Raw genomic sequence first — 19,888 nt, 5'->3', positions numbered from 1 at the left:
GTGCTCCTCTCAGTGCGAGTCAGGAGCAGGTTCTGTTGAAAACATATTCTTCACAATATATTTGATTTCCTCTCTCTCCATCCCCCTTTAGTTTGGCCTCACACTTGTTTTTTGTTGCCATAACAATTGTTGTTGCTGTCTCCATGACCTAGACATAAACCTGATGAGATATTAATGCCAGAAAATACCTGACCTTGTCGAGGACCCATCAAGATTCAGAGCCCGTGGACACATTCAATACCTCTCGCCTACTGTGACTGTTTTCACTGAGGAGATGTGATATGTTGTCTTTGTGAAAACTGCCTTTTATCTTTCTTCAGGTATTTGTGGAGGCAGTGGTGGGGGGACGACAGAATATTTGTACACAGCAAGTGAAATAAATATTAATACAATGAGAAAATACATTAACTTACAGTACAGAGTACACACTACATCAGCATTGATAAATACTGTATAGCTACGGATACGACTGTATGTTCTAAACCACAGTCACCACTGCGCAAGATCTGTTCCCAAATGAGCGAAAGAGGGGGGAGTCTGAATCCATGATGATTTAGCCTCATTTATCTGAGAAAGTGTAGATGTGTCGTCCGTGTCGTCCATCTTTGTAGTCCATGAGTCCACCCTTCATTTGAACAAAATATTCTAACTATTCTGGCAGCTTCGCACAAACTGCCAGAGAACTTCGAGAATTTAAATTTACAATCAGATGAGAATACACTTTAAATTGAACCACAGACAGAAATACAGTTATTCTGGCTGATGGTTTATTCATATGGATTAGCTGTTAGTTACTATTTTATGTCCAGACAGAAACATGAAACATGGCGGTACTGATTTGAGTTAACATAACATCGCATGGCGTATTTTTGTGTATATGTCACACAGCTAACGACATATCGCTGCGAAAGGAAAAGGGTCGACAGGAGTTTTTTTTCTCTTCAGGAATGGTTGAGTTATATTTAAATTCAAACAAAAAAGACCTGTAAACCCTGGCTTGCATTAAGCAAAAGACGGCTGCCATCAGCTCACTCCTTGACTAATACATCCTGACATGACACGCTGCTTGTTACTGAAGCTCACAGAGACAGATTTAGACCTGCGGGGGTCTTGTTACTATGGCAGACAGCATGCAACAGTGATACTCGCTGTCACCAGCAAATCCTCCAATTTACATCATATGAATCCTGCTTTTGAATTCTTATGTTAAAGTGTTGCACTCTGGATCCAAAACAAAGTTAAGTGCAGCTGCATTAGAAGTTCAGTAAAGACAACGCTTTAACCTCTCTGATGTCAGTGATTCTCCACATGCTTGGACAGGGCAGTGTTGTTATGGTGGGCCATTACAGACGGTCTTAACTGAACTTTTGGCAAACCTCCAACCAACACTTTCTAACTGGTTTCCAAGGCAACCCCAACCAGCAGGACCAATTAGAACCGATAGAGGATCCCGAGCACTAAACTGCCTGGAGATTAGAGTAAAAGAAGAAACAGACTTAAAACATACGTGTTTGTATACGCAGGCGTGTGTGTGTCACTGTACATGTGTGTCTGTGCTGGACAAAGAGATAGCGGCTTTGCATGAGCATGCACCTGTGGGCTCAGTTGTGTCTCCTTTGGTCTATCCATTATGGGGGAGAGGATTTAATTAAAGCATCTATCTCTCCGTCCTTCTCTCTGTTTGGAGCCGCTGTGTGTCCATGTGTGTTATTAGAGCCACAGGCTGCCACCAGATCAATAAGAAATAGTTTAGAGTGGCTGATGTTTGTTTTTTTCTGTTAAGGCCATTAGTGGAACACTGTGGCCTCTGAGCCACACATCAATCACAAGTGTGTGTGTGTGTGTGTGTGTGTGTGTGTGTGTGTGTGTGTGTGTGTGTGTGTGTGTGAGAGAGAGAGAGAGATTGATCTGATAGCCTTTGTACTTCAATGGGGGATCTACTGTGCTGAAAAAGTGACACCTGTGATCCCATGGTGCTTGTTGGCTTTTGTGTGCATGTGTGTGTCACTGAATTGAAATATGTGTCAAGTATGACCTTTACTGTAAACTTTAACACGCCACTGTGAGGGGAGCACAGGGTTTCACTCACTGCTCTCAAAAACGAGAGCACAGCAGCAGCACACACAGTGAAGACCGAAATCTAACTCTGTATTGTCAGTTTTAAAATAGAAAAACAAACTATGCCATAGAAATGTTTTCATTTGAGCGCACACAGCATTCAGCATTTGCAGTGACGAGAAAACAGAGATAAGAACCAGCCTGCAGCACTCTGGCTTTATGTTGCTGCTGAGGCTGCAAGCTCAGGCTCAGAAATCCCTTAGCTCCAGAAGCTGTCGATTCAGTTGTAATAATAATAATAATAATAATAATAACTTCTGTGAGTCTATAAATAAAGTTGGTTTAAAAAAACCTCTTAATACAAGTGGAGCTGGAGTTTCTCATGGCCTCATGTCAACATGCACTGCACACACGTCTTTTTCTCCTGATTGTTGACAGAGTGAAACACAAGACGTCTGCTCCTTACATGTGTTCTTCTTGGACTATAACATCTGCAGCCAGGTGAGTTCAATGTTCAGTACCACTGTGCATCTCCCTTTGTCGTTAGAACCGTAGAAGCCATTTGGATGCGGAAGTGAAACATCCCGTTCAGTTGCCAGTGTACATTTGTCCAACTTCAGAAAATGTCTTGATATATATTGAACTTTGTTTATATAGCTGTAGGTAAAAATGTAATGTGATAATGATTGATATTGTTTTATTGCCCAGGGCCTAGAATGAATCATGAAAAGAGCTAGCAATAGCATAGCGCCTATTTGTTGGGAGTTGTAGTTTGTTGCCCACAATAGAAAAGAAAAACTTTGGACCACTGAGATGTATTTCTGTGTCCTTGTGGTCAAAATAATAATATTAATAAAAGACATCAGTGTTGCAGTTAGTCAGTGATTTATTCCACATAATTCAATTAGGCACTATCAATATCTAGTTATGATAAAGAAAACAAAACCTGACTAATTATTTGCCAAATTAGCTTGATTAGGACATAATAATAGATTTTTACTTGTGTGGAATACATGGATTTTTTGTGGTTTTAATAATAAATTCATTTGAACAAAGTACCCCTGTTGGATAAGAAAGCTGAACACATTTTGTTGAACCTCAACTGTGTGCAAGATAGATAGCAGCGCTGAGACAATTAGCTAAGATCCAATATAAAAACAAATCTTAATGAAAAAAATATTAAAAATGTGAAATGAAAATGTAGTACAGTAGCAATGTGAATGTCTTTTGAACAGGGAGCACAGTGGTGACGTGTTAATGTTTACTGTGCTGGGAAACATGATTCATTTATTCCAGTTCGGTGACCACAGGCCTGGTGCAGTTCGATAATCATAAATCTAATGGCAGTCAGAGGGACATGAGGGCGGCGTGCAGAATGCTCGTCTTTATTCTATAAATCAAATGAACCTAAAACAGCTTCAACTGAAGTCAGTACAGTTTTATTTTCACTGCACAGTTTTTTTTTATTTCCTCTGCTTTGGTTGCATCTCTCCAATTCAGCAGCACAGGTTGCTCCCTGGATGTCAAGGTCTGAATTTAGAAGTTCAGATTTGGTTTGTGGATTTGTTTATAGGAATTCAAGTTGGGCTATTGTGTGTGTGTGTGTGTGTGTGTGTGTGTGTGTGCGTGTGTGAAGCGTAATGCTGCTGTCAGTGCTAATGATGAGTGGAGAGCTCATCACACCCTATAGGTCACGTTCTCTCAACTTTTCATTGCCCTCACCTGTCCCTCCCCTCTCCTCCCTTATTCATTTCCTTTTTCTTCTGATCTACTTCCTTTATTCCTTCAGTCTGTCTCCTTGGCCTGTGCCAAAACATTCCCTTCCCTTTTCTTCCTTTTCCAGCCTGACATCCTCTTTCATCCATCCTCTACTCCCACTGTCTTAAAAAGGCTTTATAGGGACTTTAGGCGTAGCCCTCTCCATGGTAACACCATCTTCCTTTTCTAACACACCCACACACAAACACACACCATCACACACACACACACACACCATCACACACACACACACACACACACACACACACACACACACACACACACATTTTCTCGTCTTCTCTCATCTCATAATTCTGCTCTACCCTCTGCTTTATCGCTGTACCCTCCCCCTATATGAACTGCCTCTCCCACTACCCTCTCTCCCTCCTCTCTCTCTCTCTCTCTCTCTCTCTCTCTTTCTCACGCACATTCACTCAAGCTCTCCCGCTCTGGCCGCTGGTCTGCTGCCACATGCTGCACCATCCTCTGACTGCGAGATGTTCACCCCAGCTTGTAAAGGATCTGCAGGGGAGCCGAGGTGAGGCTTTCACACTCCTTTTACTCTGGAGCAGAAACACAGGACAAACATTAACTGCTGCCGCTGACAGCAGCAAACTGCAAGCCAGATGGCTGATGGGAAGAGCATGAGTGTGTGTGTGTGTGTGAGAGTGTGTGTGAGCTGATTTATGTGAGAACTCTCCAGCTGGAGTAGGGAGTCTGTGTGAGTTGCAGGTTAGGACACTTGTCATCTGCATGCACACACAAAAAAGGTGAAGTGGAAAATTAATTTCTGAGGTTATTCCTCTTTTCAATGTTTGTTATGTGTAGAGTAGTTGTGTGTGTGATTGTACAGTTGAGAGCCAGTACAAGCATGGTCAATTATTTATCTTGCGGCAGAATTCCATTGTGTGGTTACACTGCTACTATTTCTGATAGTTTATGACACCATTGCGTTTATTTAGGTGAATGTGTGTGTGTGTGCAAATTTGATTGGAGGGGGGGGGGGGGGGTTGAAGTTATTTTTTCCCCATGTAAATAGCATGTGAAGTGTGGTCAGCCAAAGGGTAAACATCTTCATGCACCCATGCATTTCAAATTGTGTGTGTGTGGTCAGCCAGAGGGCTCTCATTCACGTTCATGTGCACATACAGTACATGATGAGTATGTTTAATGTGTGTAAGCATGAAGTCCCCTCTAGGAAACGTGGTCCCTATACTGCACGCAGCAGCAGTGCAGGGGGAGAGGCAGTGGGTGGTTCATGCGTCTGTTTCCCCAGAGGAAGCGCTGCGCTGGTGATAATAGCCGACATATAACATTGTTCAACACATCGAGCAGGAGATTCATGTTTTCATTAATTCCTTTGCTGTAATGGAAGGTGAACATGTACAAGCATCAGATGACTACATGTGCCTTTGAGTATTTCCAGCAGAGAACTAATGAGGAGCACTAAATCAGGAATTCACTTGACTTGTTTTCTGTTGTGTTGACAGATTTTGAAGTGAGACTGAAAATAACATTATTGAAAAGTTTTATTTATAAAACAAAGCAGCCTCACAGGCGGAGGTTTGACAAATCTGCAGTTCTGCAGTGTGGAATCGACGATCCGACCTGGTTTCAGCTCAAAATAGATGGTGGATAATCTGCGCCTCTCAGGTGGAGTGGATTCAGGATTTGTCCCACTTATTTAAACGTGTACTAAAAGCATGCACCTAGGTGTGCACTTGCAAATACTGTCCCCGTATAAAATCTTGTGAATATCTATGTTCCCACTGTTGAGGCTCCTGCAGAGAGAGCAGAAAAACCGACCCTCAAAAATCTCCTTTTAAAGCTTTGATATGTTACAATGCTTCATTATGGTGCAGTCACACCAAACGCAAAGCAAATGTTTCACACATCGAAATTACATAAAAGGTCAATGCAAGGAAGAAAAAGACAGGAATAGAATCATTTGTGCTGTTTGTGTTGCCTGTCACACGTCACGTGAAATTCAGGGATGGGTGCAAAATCTGCATCATTTGCTTCATTTGCTCGAGTTAACTTAATCTCAAGTGAAAAATATTGTGAAAGCCAATCAGGGCTGAGAATCAAACTCCCTGGAGACAGGTCATGGCATAAATCCGAGCTAGCAGGTCATTCAACTGAACACTGGTCACCCACAGGTAGCGCAGGAGACTGCAGTCATCCAGACGCAGCTTCTGGAGAAATGTCTCCGAGCTGCTTGCGCCTCAGGCTTTCAAACTGTAGGTCTTATGTTATTGTTTTGGTGTAGATACCCCTAGTGGCTGAAGATGCATAATGTACATTTAATCAAAGTCATCATTGCATTTATCTTTATCTCTTTGTCCCTCACTGCTTCTTATTTTATTCGGGTGCATTTTGTCATCGTGCCCGTGCTCTCTGTCTCTTCTGTAGCGCAGATAAAAGTCAGACCTGCAGACAGACCTCCGAGCTTCAGTCCTCCTCTCCTCTTTCCTCCGCTCGTCATTAGCCATCCTTCATTAATAATCCACCCTCAGTCTGTCAACACCTCTCACTTCCCATGTCCCCTCCCTCATCTTTTCCCTCTTATTGCACCTCCATTGGAAGGATGGAGGTGCCACACAAATGCTCCTCTGGTGACTAAGTCTAATTTCAAGTCACATCTCTGACTGTAGATCATTACAGATAACCTCAACCTCTGTTGCTCTGCAGTTTTCTTTTCTTCTCTCTTTCTTTGACACTGATTGATTCCAAACCAAATCCGTCCTTTCCGCCATCCTCTTTTCCCTCAACAACTGTGGTGATGTGATCAATGCAAACTTTGATATGGTGTCAAATGAGTCACCGCAGCTGCAGGGGGTTTGATTTTTGTATTTGTGTCTACCCATTGAAAAGAAATGAAATATGTGAGGAAATTGCCATGTTCTTAGTGTACGGCTGATTAAAAAACCTTGTGTGTGGGCTGATCTTCTTCGGTTGGCCCTGTGGGTGTTTCTCATTGTATTTTCAACATCCAGGGTCTACGTGTTGCTCTTAATACCCCCTCCTCCCTCCAGGATCTGCAGTGGAGGGGAAGTACATTAATTTAATGGAGGTTTTTTTCTGATCAATGTCATCTGGAAGAGTGGACAACGGGAGGGAAGAGGGCTGAAGGCATCATAGAGGCTGTGGGTGGAGGAGGTCCAGTGAGTGAGTGTGTGTGTGTGCGTGTGTGCACATGTCAAAGCTTGTTAAGTTGTGTGCATGTATGTGCACACATGTCACCAGGGTGAGTGCTTGTGTGCAGGAGTGCGTATGTATCTGTTGATGTCTCTGGTTCTAAGTATGGATGTGTACACCTTTGTGTGTGTGTGAGAGAGAGAGAGAGATCTGGAAGAGTGGGTGTATGGGTGGGCTTTGCTGTCACTTTTGCTAACATCCACCAATAGACTTTGAGGGGGAGATAAAAATAGAATGCAAACAAGAGGAAGGTTTAGTGAAGAGTGATAGATTGAGGATTTTAAACAATGAGAAGTTGAAAGCTTTAAGAAGGATAGACGATAATTCAAATTAGAAACAAGCCAAAGCAATGAAAAAGATTAAGGAAACACAATCTAGAAACAATGTGATCCATGGCCACAGCAACGAGAGCATTGCAAAACTTGAGAATAGGATGCTTTGTCTTCTCTTCACATAGACGATGAATTCCATTCAGCTGAGTTGTTGTTCAATGAAGCACAAATCTTCTTTATAAACACTGCTGTGGTTGCACAACCAACAAATTAGCATATGTGAAAAGTGACAGTGAGACAAACTCAAGTATTTTTAGTTTTGGATAAATATTCATTTCCTCCTCACTGCCTGTTTATCCTCACCGCACTCGTCTCTTGGAAAATAAGCGAATAAACCTTCTACACCTGTCAATGTATCAGAGCTTGGCAAAGCTCTGAAGAAGAACCCAAATGGTTGTTGTGTTAATTATTTAATCATTGGTTTGGTCCAAGGTTTTCTGGCTGGTTTAAGTAATTATCTCCTGTAATAATCTCCTATAGTTGACAAGTTACTGTCTCAGGAGGTGGAGAAGGGCTACATGAAAGGGCCCACAATGATAATGAGCCAAACATTTTACATTTTATTAGGATTTTACATGTATTATAAAAAAAATATATTTTAATATGTATGTCAGCAGATTTTGAGTTGAACATTCGATATCTTACTCTGTGACATAAAATACAAAATGGATTTCCTTCTTTTTATGATTATTTTTTAAATTTCTATTGTGCATTATTTCTAAGTGTCTACTGAGCTTGTTTGCACAGTAAACCATGTTGAGTTCATTTATAGCTAAACATAATAATTTTATTTACTTCTGGAGATTCTATCAAGGCTTCAAAAAATACATCATCCCTGCAGTGTGTTCTGTGCCTGTTCACTGTGCAGCTTTACTCTGCTTGTTGCTGTCTGGTTAGAAAGGCGGTTTCATCTGCTTCAATCTATGTAAGTGGTGTCATGCTGGAGACACATTACTGGGTGAATCTAGTTTGTAATGGAACCTGCATGGGGCGTGTGAAATGGTGCATTTTACGATAGTAATTTAATTGAACAGGCTGACCATTTTTTGTTGAAGGGAGATGCTGGTTGTTGTAAAGACATAGAGTCATGGAGATGAAACATAAATCAAACCATAAATAATGATGTCGTTATGTTTGTGAAAATGAGTCATGAATGTTAAAACACTGCATGAGCCTTATTAAGATCGCAGCATAAGATACAGAGAACAATAGCTGCATCTCAAAGGTGCGTCTGTGTACGTGCATGCAGTAGGTGTTTTATTGTGTGTGTGTATGTGTGTGTGTGTGTGTGTGTGTGTGTGTGTGTGAACAGAGCAGCAGATGGGTTATATTTCATTCATTAATCAGAACAAATATGGCAAATTTTTCTTATCAATCTGACACCACAACTCAATTATGAGATCAGTTAATGTCGTGTTCATGTCTATACAAAGACATGACAGGATCTTATTACCACCATATAATGCAAATATGAATAACAATAATAAATAAGTACTCATGGTGGTTAAATTGTGAGCTTGATTCATAACTTGTGTACAATCAAATATGATAATGATAAAGCCGACAAAGAAAGAAATACTTTCCAGCTGGAAAAATCCTCTTACAATCCTCCACCTCTGATTTAAGTTGAGATGATACGATGATTTTGATTTAAAATACAGCTGATTATAGTTAACTCATTTAAACATCCTCTTAATTACCAATGCTGTCGTTACTGGCCTGTATGCAGGTACGCATATTGAAAAAAGGGCAAGACACATTTGGAAATAATGTTATTGTGCCGTTCAATTTCAGAGACTGATGCAGCTGTGCTTCGAGGAGGATCACTGTGTGTGTGTGTGTGCGTGTGTGTGTGGTTGTGTTTGTGTTTGTGATAATAGATGGTGACAGATGCGGTTGAGACAAAAACCATTAAAGCAGAGCATCAGCTGTGAATCAGCAACCCTCCAGGAAAACCTCATATGACTAAGTAACCTATCAGAGACTCAGTAAAGATGGATAAGGGGGGGGGGGGGGGGGGGGGAGATAGATGAAGGAAAAGAGAGAAGTCTCTAACGTCTGCCTGGGCGTATATACCATCCCCTGGGAATCCATGTAATGACTAAATACTTATTACATGGCAGGAAGAGAGAGGGGGGAGGGGTGGCGAAGAAGGAACAGAAGCAATAAAGATGGAAACATTACATCTCTGTTTGACAGGGACAATCTTATTGAGAAGTGACTAGATAAAATAAAAATGGTTCCACGGGAATGAGGAAAAGTTGAGGCAGAAGAAAAAGTTAAATAAAATATTCCAGAATTATTGATTAAAAGTTAGTTGTGTGTGGTTTGCAGGAAAACCCACATACTTAATCTTCTCTGGTACCAGGACATGCCATCAATTGTATTTGATGATGGACTGACATTTCCTTCCACTGTCCAGCAATGAAGACATGCAGCTGATTTGTTTATTGTAGAAATGTTTTATAATTCAAATTGAATCATATCTTTTAGGAACTGTGTCCCCGTCAAGTGAGCAGCTTCACTGGAACTTCTTTTTAACTGGAGAAAATAGTCCCTGTTCGTTAATAAAACTGAAACTATAAAGTATGTCCACCAATAGATTTAAAAGACAACTTTAACACGTTGAACTGCACCATGCTGTTTGGTGGAAGACTTTCAGCAGATCAGTGTTATGCACATGTTGGAGCATGTGATGGACTGTCAATACACTTACAGTCAATGTGCCTACTGCAGCGTTTAGTCCCAGTTTAATTTTGACTTGGCACATTTTTTCTGTGTCTCTCTCACCTCCCACATACACAAACACACAAGCCGTTATAAGTGCAAAGACACACGACTCTGTCCGTCACTCTCTCCAAAAAAACAACTTCAGTGCTCTGCTCTCTAAATCTGCCCTCAGAGTTAAAGTTGTTTCTAAAAACATAGACTGACGATCAGAAGGAAAAAAAGACATTTACCTGTAAAGACATAAACGCTGATGATCAAAATGTTTTGTGATCACCAAATTGTAACCTGATCTTCCTACATGAAAGCACCTGCTTTAATGTCCTATCTAACATATGCACCATGTTGGTAGGACAAACTGAGTCGTGTGTATAAGCTTGTATCAGAGAAGGGAAAGCTTCAGTTTTGATGACACCTCTTGAGGGATCTAAATGTCAAACAGACTCAAACTTGACAGATTTACGATTTTTCTTTATTATCCTGTTTCACAAAGCAGCATTGAGGTCGTCAAGATAGTGGCCGGTTAGAGTTAAAGTGCCAATAACCACATTACAATGCAGCAATGCTAAGTGCTGATAATAAATACCAATCACTGCTGTCGCACAGTTAAAATGCTCTCAGTGTGTCAGTAGGAAAGATATGTGAGACCTCCCGACGGGTGACGTCGACCAACCCACTTGCCAGGATTTAACACAAAGTTTAGTGTGGGTGTGAATGAATGTGTCACATTTGAGGACAATGTTGACGTGCTGTACTTGTAACAGGAAGCTGACGCGAGGACAAGAGTGTGAATCTTTCTACACTCTGAAAGTAGCGAATCCTCGCAAGTCATAATGTTCTTAAAAGTGACTGAGGAGACGCAGAATGATTGTTTAAAAGAATAAAAAAGAAGCAACAACAAAAACTGGACATGGTAAAACATGAATATATGAGTATTAGCAGGTGAAATGATTTTATCATTACATATTATTGTGCTCATAGTGATATTAGTTAAATACACTTTTTGTCAAATTATGCTAAGATCTCCTCAGAGTCTGATAGTGTTCAGGCTGGGCGATCAATATCATGATTATTTCAAACTTTTACCTCGATTAGGATAAATGAAAAATAATTATTTTATATAAACCTTTTAGTAAATGGTGGAAACATCACCTGTTACATCTCAAACAAGATATTGTAATCATTCTTCTACCATTCTTCTGCTATCGAGGGATGATCAGATAAACTGAAAAAAAATACACCCCTACTGTTTCAGAACATAACAACTACTGCTAGTTATTAGCGCTGGACATGCTATTTCAACAGTAGTGCCCCAATGCTAAGAGCAGAAGCACCAAAGAATAGAGCTAACCCTAAGGCGATAATGAAATACTGAAAGGGCGAAGACCCGTGTTAACATTAGTGAGGCGTTTAAACACTGGAGACACCACTGGGACTTACCTCTGGACTGTGCTGTGGGCTGTGGCAACATCATGCCGGGACATAACGCCCTCTGAGTGGGCAGCAGCCAGTCACTAACAGCGGTGATACAGAATTAATGGTACGTCAGTGTCTTTAATAAAACTTAGTTTAAACTCTAACTTAGGGGCAGCAAAACAAACTGTAAACACAACTTGAACAGCAAAGTTGATGGTGACAGGGGTGTTACAACAGAGCAGGCGAAGCAGGCTAGTGGTCGTGAGATGTCGATATGCATGTGACTGGGATGGTGCTGAGGGCTTGTACTTGTACTATTATATATGTGTACATTTGGAGATTGGAATGATGTGGTGTGGTATCATGTGTTTCTACTGCCTAGGACCCCCAAGGTCTCTTGACAACCCAGTCTCATCTCAAAACGTGCTATAGCCACGTTGGTCCAATGTGCAAAACTAAGTCATCTCACAACCTGGCCTCTCAAATTGTGAGATGCCTACGTGTACTTAAACATTGTTTTGCACTGGCCTGTTCCCACGTCATGTGACTTTCAAGTCACAGTCCACTCCGGTTACATGTAACACAAAGCTACGTGATGATATGTTTAAACATCCAGCAGAGAGAAGTCATTTATTCAAATCTTCCCTTGAGCTCTTTAGCGTATTGTTGTTTTTAGAGCCCTCTGGTAAAACGACATTTATAGAGTATCAAGAGGAATTTCCACAAGACACCATGGTTCAAAACAGCATTTATTCAAAAACTTAATTTAAACTGTAGACACCTAATATTCCTCTATGCCTGCTACAGAGTTAGAAGTTCCATGCTCACTGTATTATTATAATAATAATTATAACTAGTGTTATAGCTTCATCCAAAATTTATTCTTTTTCACTAAACTTAAGAGATGCACACAATTATAAAAGTTTTCTTCTTTCTTTCCAGTTTAACTTGACTAACTTAGCTAAGTTTAGAATTGCATTTTTCATTTCCACCATATTAACTGTACTTTATATGAACCACTAGAGGGAGAGTTCGGTCTGTGCACAGAACCGTCACTGTCATGTGCAAAGACAAGGCTCATGTAAATTTAATTCAAGTGGAGATTCAGTTGTCTATTCTATTCTATAATGACAACTAATGTAATGTCAGACTGAGTTTTCTCTGTGTCCATTGGAGTGAATAAATTGTGTTCAATCAGGTTGTCACTGTGATATGGAGATAGATAGATATAGAGAGAGAGAGTGAGAGAGAGAGAGAGGTTCATGGATAATGAATCATTGTGAAAGCTCTTGACTATAATCACTCTCTACAGGCTTCAGAAGTGCTTGTTTGGTTTCTTGGACTCAATTCTTTTTGAAGTTATTGTAAATCAAATCACGGCTCTAAAGATGAAAGGAAGCGAGAGCTCAAGTTTACTTTGAAAATAAAACCTACAACCTCGTCAGGACATTATTTTATTTTCTAGTTTATTTTCACCAACCCGGTCATTTATGTGTCAACTATACAGGCTATTAAAAAAACGTCCAATGTCATGTTGGGGGATAAACTTTCAAATAATCTTTCAGTTTCTTTATTATTGAATGTGTGTTTAGTTTTAATTAGTGTGTTTTTTTAAAAACTAAATTTCAAACACATTATTCTAAGAAATCATTGCAATCCACCCTGGTGTCTGCTAATACTGTGATAATGATCGTGATATTGGTGTTTCCCCCGGGAGCGTGATCATTCACTTCTAACTGTCAATGCTCTGTAATGTAATCGATCCAATTTCTGTAGATGGGGCCAAATATAGTCGGGTATCAGTTGACCAGCTCAGGGGCAGACAGCTGCTGTTTCCCATCTGTGATATGACGACGCGTTATTGTGACTTCTGACATTCTCTTCATTTCCTATTATGCTATTATAACTGATGACTGTGCAGCAGTGTTGTTATCAATTACTCAAGTTACCTTATTTCTTCAAAAAGTTTTTTGTGCTTGATCTGTCCTGTGCAATTAAGGCAGAAATATAAAAATTCTTTAAATGTATATAAAAGCTTTTCTCAAGTACTGAAGCACAAAATCTCTCATGAGGTTTGTTGAAACAAAGCTTTTGAGTTTGTTCATGACAGAGTCTGTGTGAACTTTAACTCAGTGTGAAGAGGAAGGGTATCAGGAAGGACACACCCTTTGGTTAATACATTGGAGGTTTCTGTGGGCAAGCTGTGGCACAGCTCTTCAGCTCTCCCCTTTCTCGTGACAGTATTATGAAATATTGCATAATATACAACAAAATGAATCCAGTTTAGCATATTTTTAAAGAAGATTTGTGCGATGTATTTTAAAAAGGTATAATGAGTCAGGCAGACCATCAAGTTACACAATCCATGTCATAATGAAAGAGCAATTTATGATCTCAGGCTGGAGTGGGTGTATTGTTTGGGATTCAGACCACTCAAGGTGTTTTTTCATGCTACTGTGTGAAAATGAAAAAAATTGCAAACTCACCAGGGGGCACACAAAGCACAGGAAGTGATCTGAAAGTGGGCGTGTGGTCTGATCATAGATGTCAAGGCTGCTTGTGATAAAAATGTTCAACTCCAGTTGCTGCTCCATGTGAAGAATAGCTCTTTGTGCACATAAACCTGGTCCCTGAGTATGTGCATATACCTCAGAGCACCTGTTTGTGTGTGTGTGGGTGTGTGTGTATGTGTGTGTGTGTGTGTGTGTGTGTTTAACTGCCTGTGAAAGCCAAAGACCAAGCAATTTTTCAGGAAAGGTAGTTGACAGGTCAAGTGGCAAAGTGAGGAGCAACAGCTCTGGAGAGGCAGATGTGACAGCAGAAGTGAGTGAGACAAAGGAGGGGGAAATGGATGGTAAATAGAGGCAAACCAAAGAGAGAGAGAGAGAGAGAGAGAGAGAAAGTGGGAGGGAAGTAGGGAGACTGGGCCAGAGAGAGACAGACAACCTGCAAGAGTACATAGTATAGAGAGAAAGAGACTGACAGCAGGACAGACATTCCCAAGAGGAGAGAATCTGCTGAGAAAGTTCAGTCTGGCAAAAATGCACAGGAGGAGGAGAAGTGTGTCCTTTGGTGGATTTGGATGGTACGTCTCCTTTTCATTGAATTCTAATTTGTGTGCTTGTGTGTCAGTTTGCATTGTGTACACACATGCTCATGATTGTGCACATTAGGATTGTAATTGTTCAGGGAGTTTGATTGAGGTATATTCAGCTGCTGAAATGTGCTGGTGTGTGCATGTGAATGTTTGTGTGTGTGGTGAAGAAATCTAAACTTTTTGTCTGAAAAGGAAGGATGGGTGGAGGGTGCAGGCGGCTGCTCTAGGTCCCAGCCCTAACACTCTGCATGACTGCCTGTTGTTTCTGTGTGTGGGGGGGGTGTGTGTGTTAGTGTGCGCTGTGTGTGAATTTGTGTGTGTGTGAGAATGTACAGTTTCACTCTGTGCTGTCTCCATTCAGAGACTGAGCACTATCAACAGTCTGCTTTGTCTCTCCCTGCTGTCCATTGTTGTTGCTATATTGTCCCTGTTCTGGGACTATGGACACAGCTCTTGCCAGTTATGTTTTCCTGCTCTTTTGGATGAGGAGAGTTCCCATGATGAAGCACAGAAGTAGGTGCCAGGGAGCCCATTTAGTGCTGGATGCGCTGACACACTCGGATGGAGTGTTTTTGTGCTGGCTCCCCCGCTGCTAATCTCTCAGACACTGAAGCGCTGCTTCAGAGCACTTAACCTTCCCGGCTGCGGGCTGAGGCTGCCAGACAGGCTGAAATAACCTGAAACAGACTGAGCCGAGGAGCAGCACGTTACAGGTAGCAGGGTTAATCAGCGGCTGATGCAGTGATAAACACCAAACAAAGCCAACAGATATGTTTTGAAAAAGAAAGATTAGATTACACATGAAGTCAAACGTCATGATGATGACTGCTACACAACCTGTAAAGACTAATATTCAATGAGGCCCTGGAGGAGATCTCCAGTTTAAAAAAAGGAACTCCAAGTTACATTTTGGGAAATACTTTTTGGAGCTCTGTTTGTAATGTCAAGGTGCGTTACCACCAAGTGTGCTGGAGGTTACATGCAGAACTTTTTTATAAACAGTCTATGCTGCAGGGTGAAGTTCGGAAACTTTGTGCTTATCTGAGAGGAAGATTTGATCTCAATGTTTTTCATAAAACAAAGCATACACAAGTGTGAAGCCGATAAGATGAATGGTTCTCAAGATATGCATTCCACATACAGACAGACAGACGATTGTGGAATTAGTGGGTTGATTATGGGACTGTTCCCTCACAGTAAAGGAGGTTCTTGGTTTCTACCTGTGCCTCCAGGTTCACCGGCTTCCTCCCACAGTCTGGAAACATGCAGCTTTGGTCTCTTTACGTGAGCCCAGTGATAAGTTGGCGACCTTTCCAGGGTGCACCCCATCCTCTGACCCTCTGGATGGGAGTCTGGACATGCGAGTCCCTGTTGCTTCAATTACAGCCGATCTCAGCAAAACTTTTGAGGCAGTATTTTTTTATTATTCAAAACAAGGGAAGCATGTTGTGTCCTCTAATTAGCAGAGGTTTGTCTTCTTACCGATAATCTGAAGGCTGAATATGAGATGAAAATACTTGCTGCTCCTAATTAGTTCTACTGGGAAACAAATTTTACTGAAAGTAAAAGCAGAGTTTGTTCAGCTGATCACTCTAACTAATTTACAAGCTTTAACAAAGTACCTTTTTTCTGCAGCCAAGACAGGTCTGACCAGCAGTTTTTAAGAATCACATTTTCAGTGTGATGATTAGTGGAACAGTCGATTGTAGCCCCTGGTGTTGTTAGATAGTGTAACTACATAGTATTTGAAGCATGTAAGTGTCAGCCGATCCTATTTGTGAAATTTGGACACATTTCTGCTTTTAGTATCACATGCAGGGATACAGATGCATGGATTGGTGGCTCAGATGGCGAGCTGTTCAGGAGCTGACTCTGAGGAGGCATTTGTAAAATTGGTTTTCATCAGTCATCTATGAAACTATTTGGGTTGGGGAAAAAAAACAGCCTTCTCACATGAACGATAAGACAAAAAGGATAATCCTTTATGAGTGCCACTAAAGCCCCTTCTCCACTGGTCATTAACATCCACTAACGTCTGGCTTTTGTCTGCTATGGATACAGTCAGCATCCACTCTCGGGTCAAATGATTCTGCAGGAGACACAGGTTTTTATCGGCTCCAGCTTCGATTAGCAGTGAATGTGCAGTTTTCTTCTGCTTTTCTTTATTTTGGCATTCTAGAAGCTGACACTGCACCTTTTCTGGGACAGTATGGCGGGCATTGAACTTCTCTGCGTTGGTGTGTGAATAGCCACAAATGTTTACTTGCTTGTAGGCCGGGTTTAACACGTTGGTTGGGCGGGTAGCAACTTTCATAGAAACACTTCCTCTTTAACAACTTGTCTACAAAGTAAAAGAACAACGTTGGCTTTGTTGCTGTGATGTGAACATTACCACAGGCCAAGCAAACAGCCCATTACAAACATGAAGGTTTAGAACGGGCACTGCACTAGCTATTCTAACAAGTAATAAATAAGTAAACATGCACAATAAACACAAGGAAATATAAAAAGGACTTCAGAATTGAATGACACTGTCGGCAGTGTTGCTGTGTTGTTTAAGCTTGTGAAAACAAGATTTTCTGCTCATAATGTGATCGAAATGCACACACATGGTCAATCATAGTACTCCCTTCTCTAAGATCTGGGATGAGAGAAACCCACTCACGACAGTAGGATCTGTGTGATGACTCACACGGTGGGCAGCGTATCTTCTTTACTGCTTAGTGATGAATCCTGCGAGGGCACAGACTGCAGCTGCACCACAATACAGGGGTAACATTGCAGTGAGGTGTCACTGCAGCATGCAGAGTATCCACCAGAATCAACAGCATTGAGACATGTTTTAAAATGCATCATGGAAACGTTTGTAGAAACCAGATGTAGCTCCTGCTCTCACAAACCCTGGAAAACATTCAGATTACATTCAAAACATCATATAAAAATAGTGCAGCGTCTGTTTGTAGGCTGTGTTCATGTAAGTGTGCAGCTTATATAAATATATATTTGCATGAAATGGATCAGTAGGAGCTGTTTTGCATGGTTTATTCTCTAAATGGATTGGATTAAAGAATTGATGTCATGACAAAATCCTACGTGAGGTGTGTGAGAACACTTTAAAACACTGAACACACACACACACTTGAGGTAAAAACCCATATTATATACAAAAGCCGAATGTGCCTCACAGATCCTTTGTGAGCAGTAAACAGCAACTGAACTGGGAAGTGAGGAAGATTACTGGCTATGGTTTTTCCATGTTATCAGTATGAACAGTACGTAGTGAAGCATGAATTAAACCCTTATAAACACTGAGAGCATAAAACCAGTCTGAGCAGCTAGAGGAGAAGTAACCTTGTTACATCACATCGTGTCGCTCTGCTCTCTAACACTGACACTGTTGTTCTTCGTTTCAGGATGTATCTATTCTGTGTGAATTAAAAAAGGATTTATGGAACATTTCTGTTTGCATGGTTGCACCAAGCATTCAGATTTTTACTAATACCAAGAGTCTATGTGGATCTGGGATCCTATGTGGAGATGGAGGAACTTCCAGAAGGACAATCAACTCTAAGCTTCATCTCTGATTATGTGACACTTAGAATTGAGAGCTAACAGATCAGTCATGGTTTCATCAGATCAGAGAGGCTTGTTTCTCGTACAGAGGTGTTCATGTGCCTTTCACTCCTTCCTCCAGTTCCTTCACTCCCGTATCTTGATTTTTGCTCTGATGTGTATCGTCAGCTCTGAGAGTTTACAGAGGTGTGTGCCTCTCAAATGATCCTAATCAGTTGGTATTACAACATGTGGACTTCCGTCACAGCAAAGTGTCTGAAAACTTATGTCAATGCGATTATTTCCTGACAAATTTACAAAAAAGTGGTTGTTTATCTCTGTATGTTGACCCTGTGATACACTGGGATGGATGGAAGGCCAAAATATTTGACTACTCCGTATGGAGTCTTTATTATAGATGTGTAGATAGACTGATAAGGTCACTTTTAGAACTTAACTGCAACATAAGAACTGTCAAATCCACTGTATATATATATATATTGTTGTGTTCATATATATCAGATCCTAATCAATCACACATTTTCCCAGTAAGCACAGAAGAAGCGCTGACACATTTTATTTATTTATTAATTTTTGGTTAAATGCCACCCATTATAGCTGCAGAGGTGGATTCCTGGAACTTACCCCTTATCTTACGATGTTCACGTCCTTATTACTGTAAAACAAGGGCACTTGCTGAAAAGATGTTAAATGCTGCTTCAGGAAGAAACAAGTTTCAGAGACAAGATCAATAATATTTCTGTCTCTTCTGTGTTTGTCTCTGTCTCTCTCTCATTTCTCTCCAGGATTGACAAGGCCACTTTGTCTGCACTGAAATCTCGGTAAGTTCTTCTTTAGATCCTGGTCACGTTTCTGCTTCTAAATATAAATGAAAGTTAACATTCTAATCTAGGTTAAGTCAAGGCCATACTGTGTGTTATCGTGCTTGTGGGGAAAATACCTGGGGAGCACTGATGTGCAACTGCCCCATGTTCTGCCTCTCAATCAAGCTGACCTATAATGCTGTAACTGGTGAAGAATGCTGCTGCACAGCCTGATCTGCAGATGGACCTCAGAATAAAAATGTAATAAAATACCAGATGAATACACACATGCATTTTGTGTTTTCCTGTTTTCAAGGTTAGTATATATGTATGTGTATAAATAGCATCCACAGACTTTATTGTATTCCTTCTCCTCCTGAAACCAAAAACAAACCCTTTGTCCCTAGTGAAACCCACGTCTGTGTCTGGAAAGTCTGTTTTCTGCTTTGACATCTTGTTCAAGTCGGCAGTGGTGGGCTGAACAATGGTGTCGAACAATGCTACCTCATTTCAGACCGTCTGCAGCCCTGTCAGATCTCACATCTTAACTGATTCACTGACGATAGAAGAAAAGAGGAACTCGCTAGTTCAAATCCCACAAGAGCCAAATCGAGACTTTTGTTTCCTGTTGTGTGTTACCTTCTGGTTGTTCTGGTTTTCTCTCTCGGCCGCTGATTCACACGCTCAGCATTTGTAGTATTTCTGCTTTTGCTGTGGATCGAGACCTCAGAGCTGGAGAAGTGATGTTGTGATGTCACTGCTCCAAATTAGTGAGGATGGCTCAAATGCAGAGGACGAACGTCCCCAGAAGGACTGTTAATGTAAAAGTAAGCTTAATTAAATTACATAACAATTCTCCATAATCTTTTGATGCACTGTGGCTGCTGCATATTTTACATAATTTAGCCTCTTGTGTAACTTCTCAT

The 19,888-nt window shown here is 40.9% G+C and overlaps 1 protein-coding gene across 3 annotated transcripts in view; it reads left to right on the top strand.

Annotated features, from left to right (window-relative positions):
- Positions 1 to 4,209: 4,209 nt before the first annotated feature.
- rap1gap2a (RAP1 GTPase activating protein 2a) overlaps positions 4,210 to 19,888 on the top strand; it is an 80,545-nt gene continuing 64,866 nt past the window's right edge. Inside the window, exons 1-2 of one of the 3 annotated variants that reach the window (XM_069534439.1) lie at positions 4,210 to 4,354; positions 18,945 to 18,980. In XM_069534439.1, coding sequence (XP_069390540.1) covers positions 4,314 to 4,354; positions 18,945 to 18,980 — 77 coding nt within the window. In that variant the 5' untranslated portion in view covers positions 4,210 to 4,313. Of the gene's footprint in view, positions 4,355 to 14,421; positions 14,575 to 18,944; positions 18,981 to 19,888 lie in introns of those variants that run through there. The other 2 variants (XM_069534440.1, XM_069534433.1) reach the window with 2 other exon arrangements.

Source organism: Paralichthys olivaceus, chromosome 11 (genome assembly GCF_024713975.1).
Source record: "Paralichthys olivaceus isolate ysfri-2021 chromosome 11, ASM2471397v2, whole genome shotgun sequence".
NCBI classification, from domain to species: domain Eukaryota; kingdom Metazoa; phylum Chordata; class Actinopteri; order Pleuronectiformes; family Paralichthyidae; genus Paralichthys; species Paralichthys olivaceus.
Note: the sequence above shows the minus strand (reverse complement) of the source record. Positions and strands in the feature narration are given on the sequence as shown.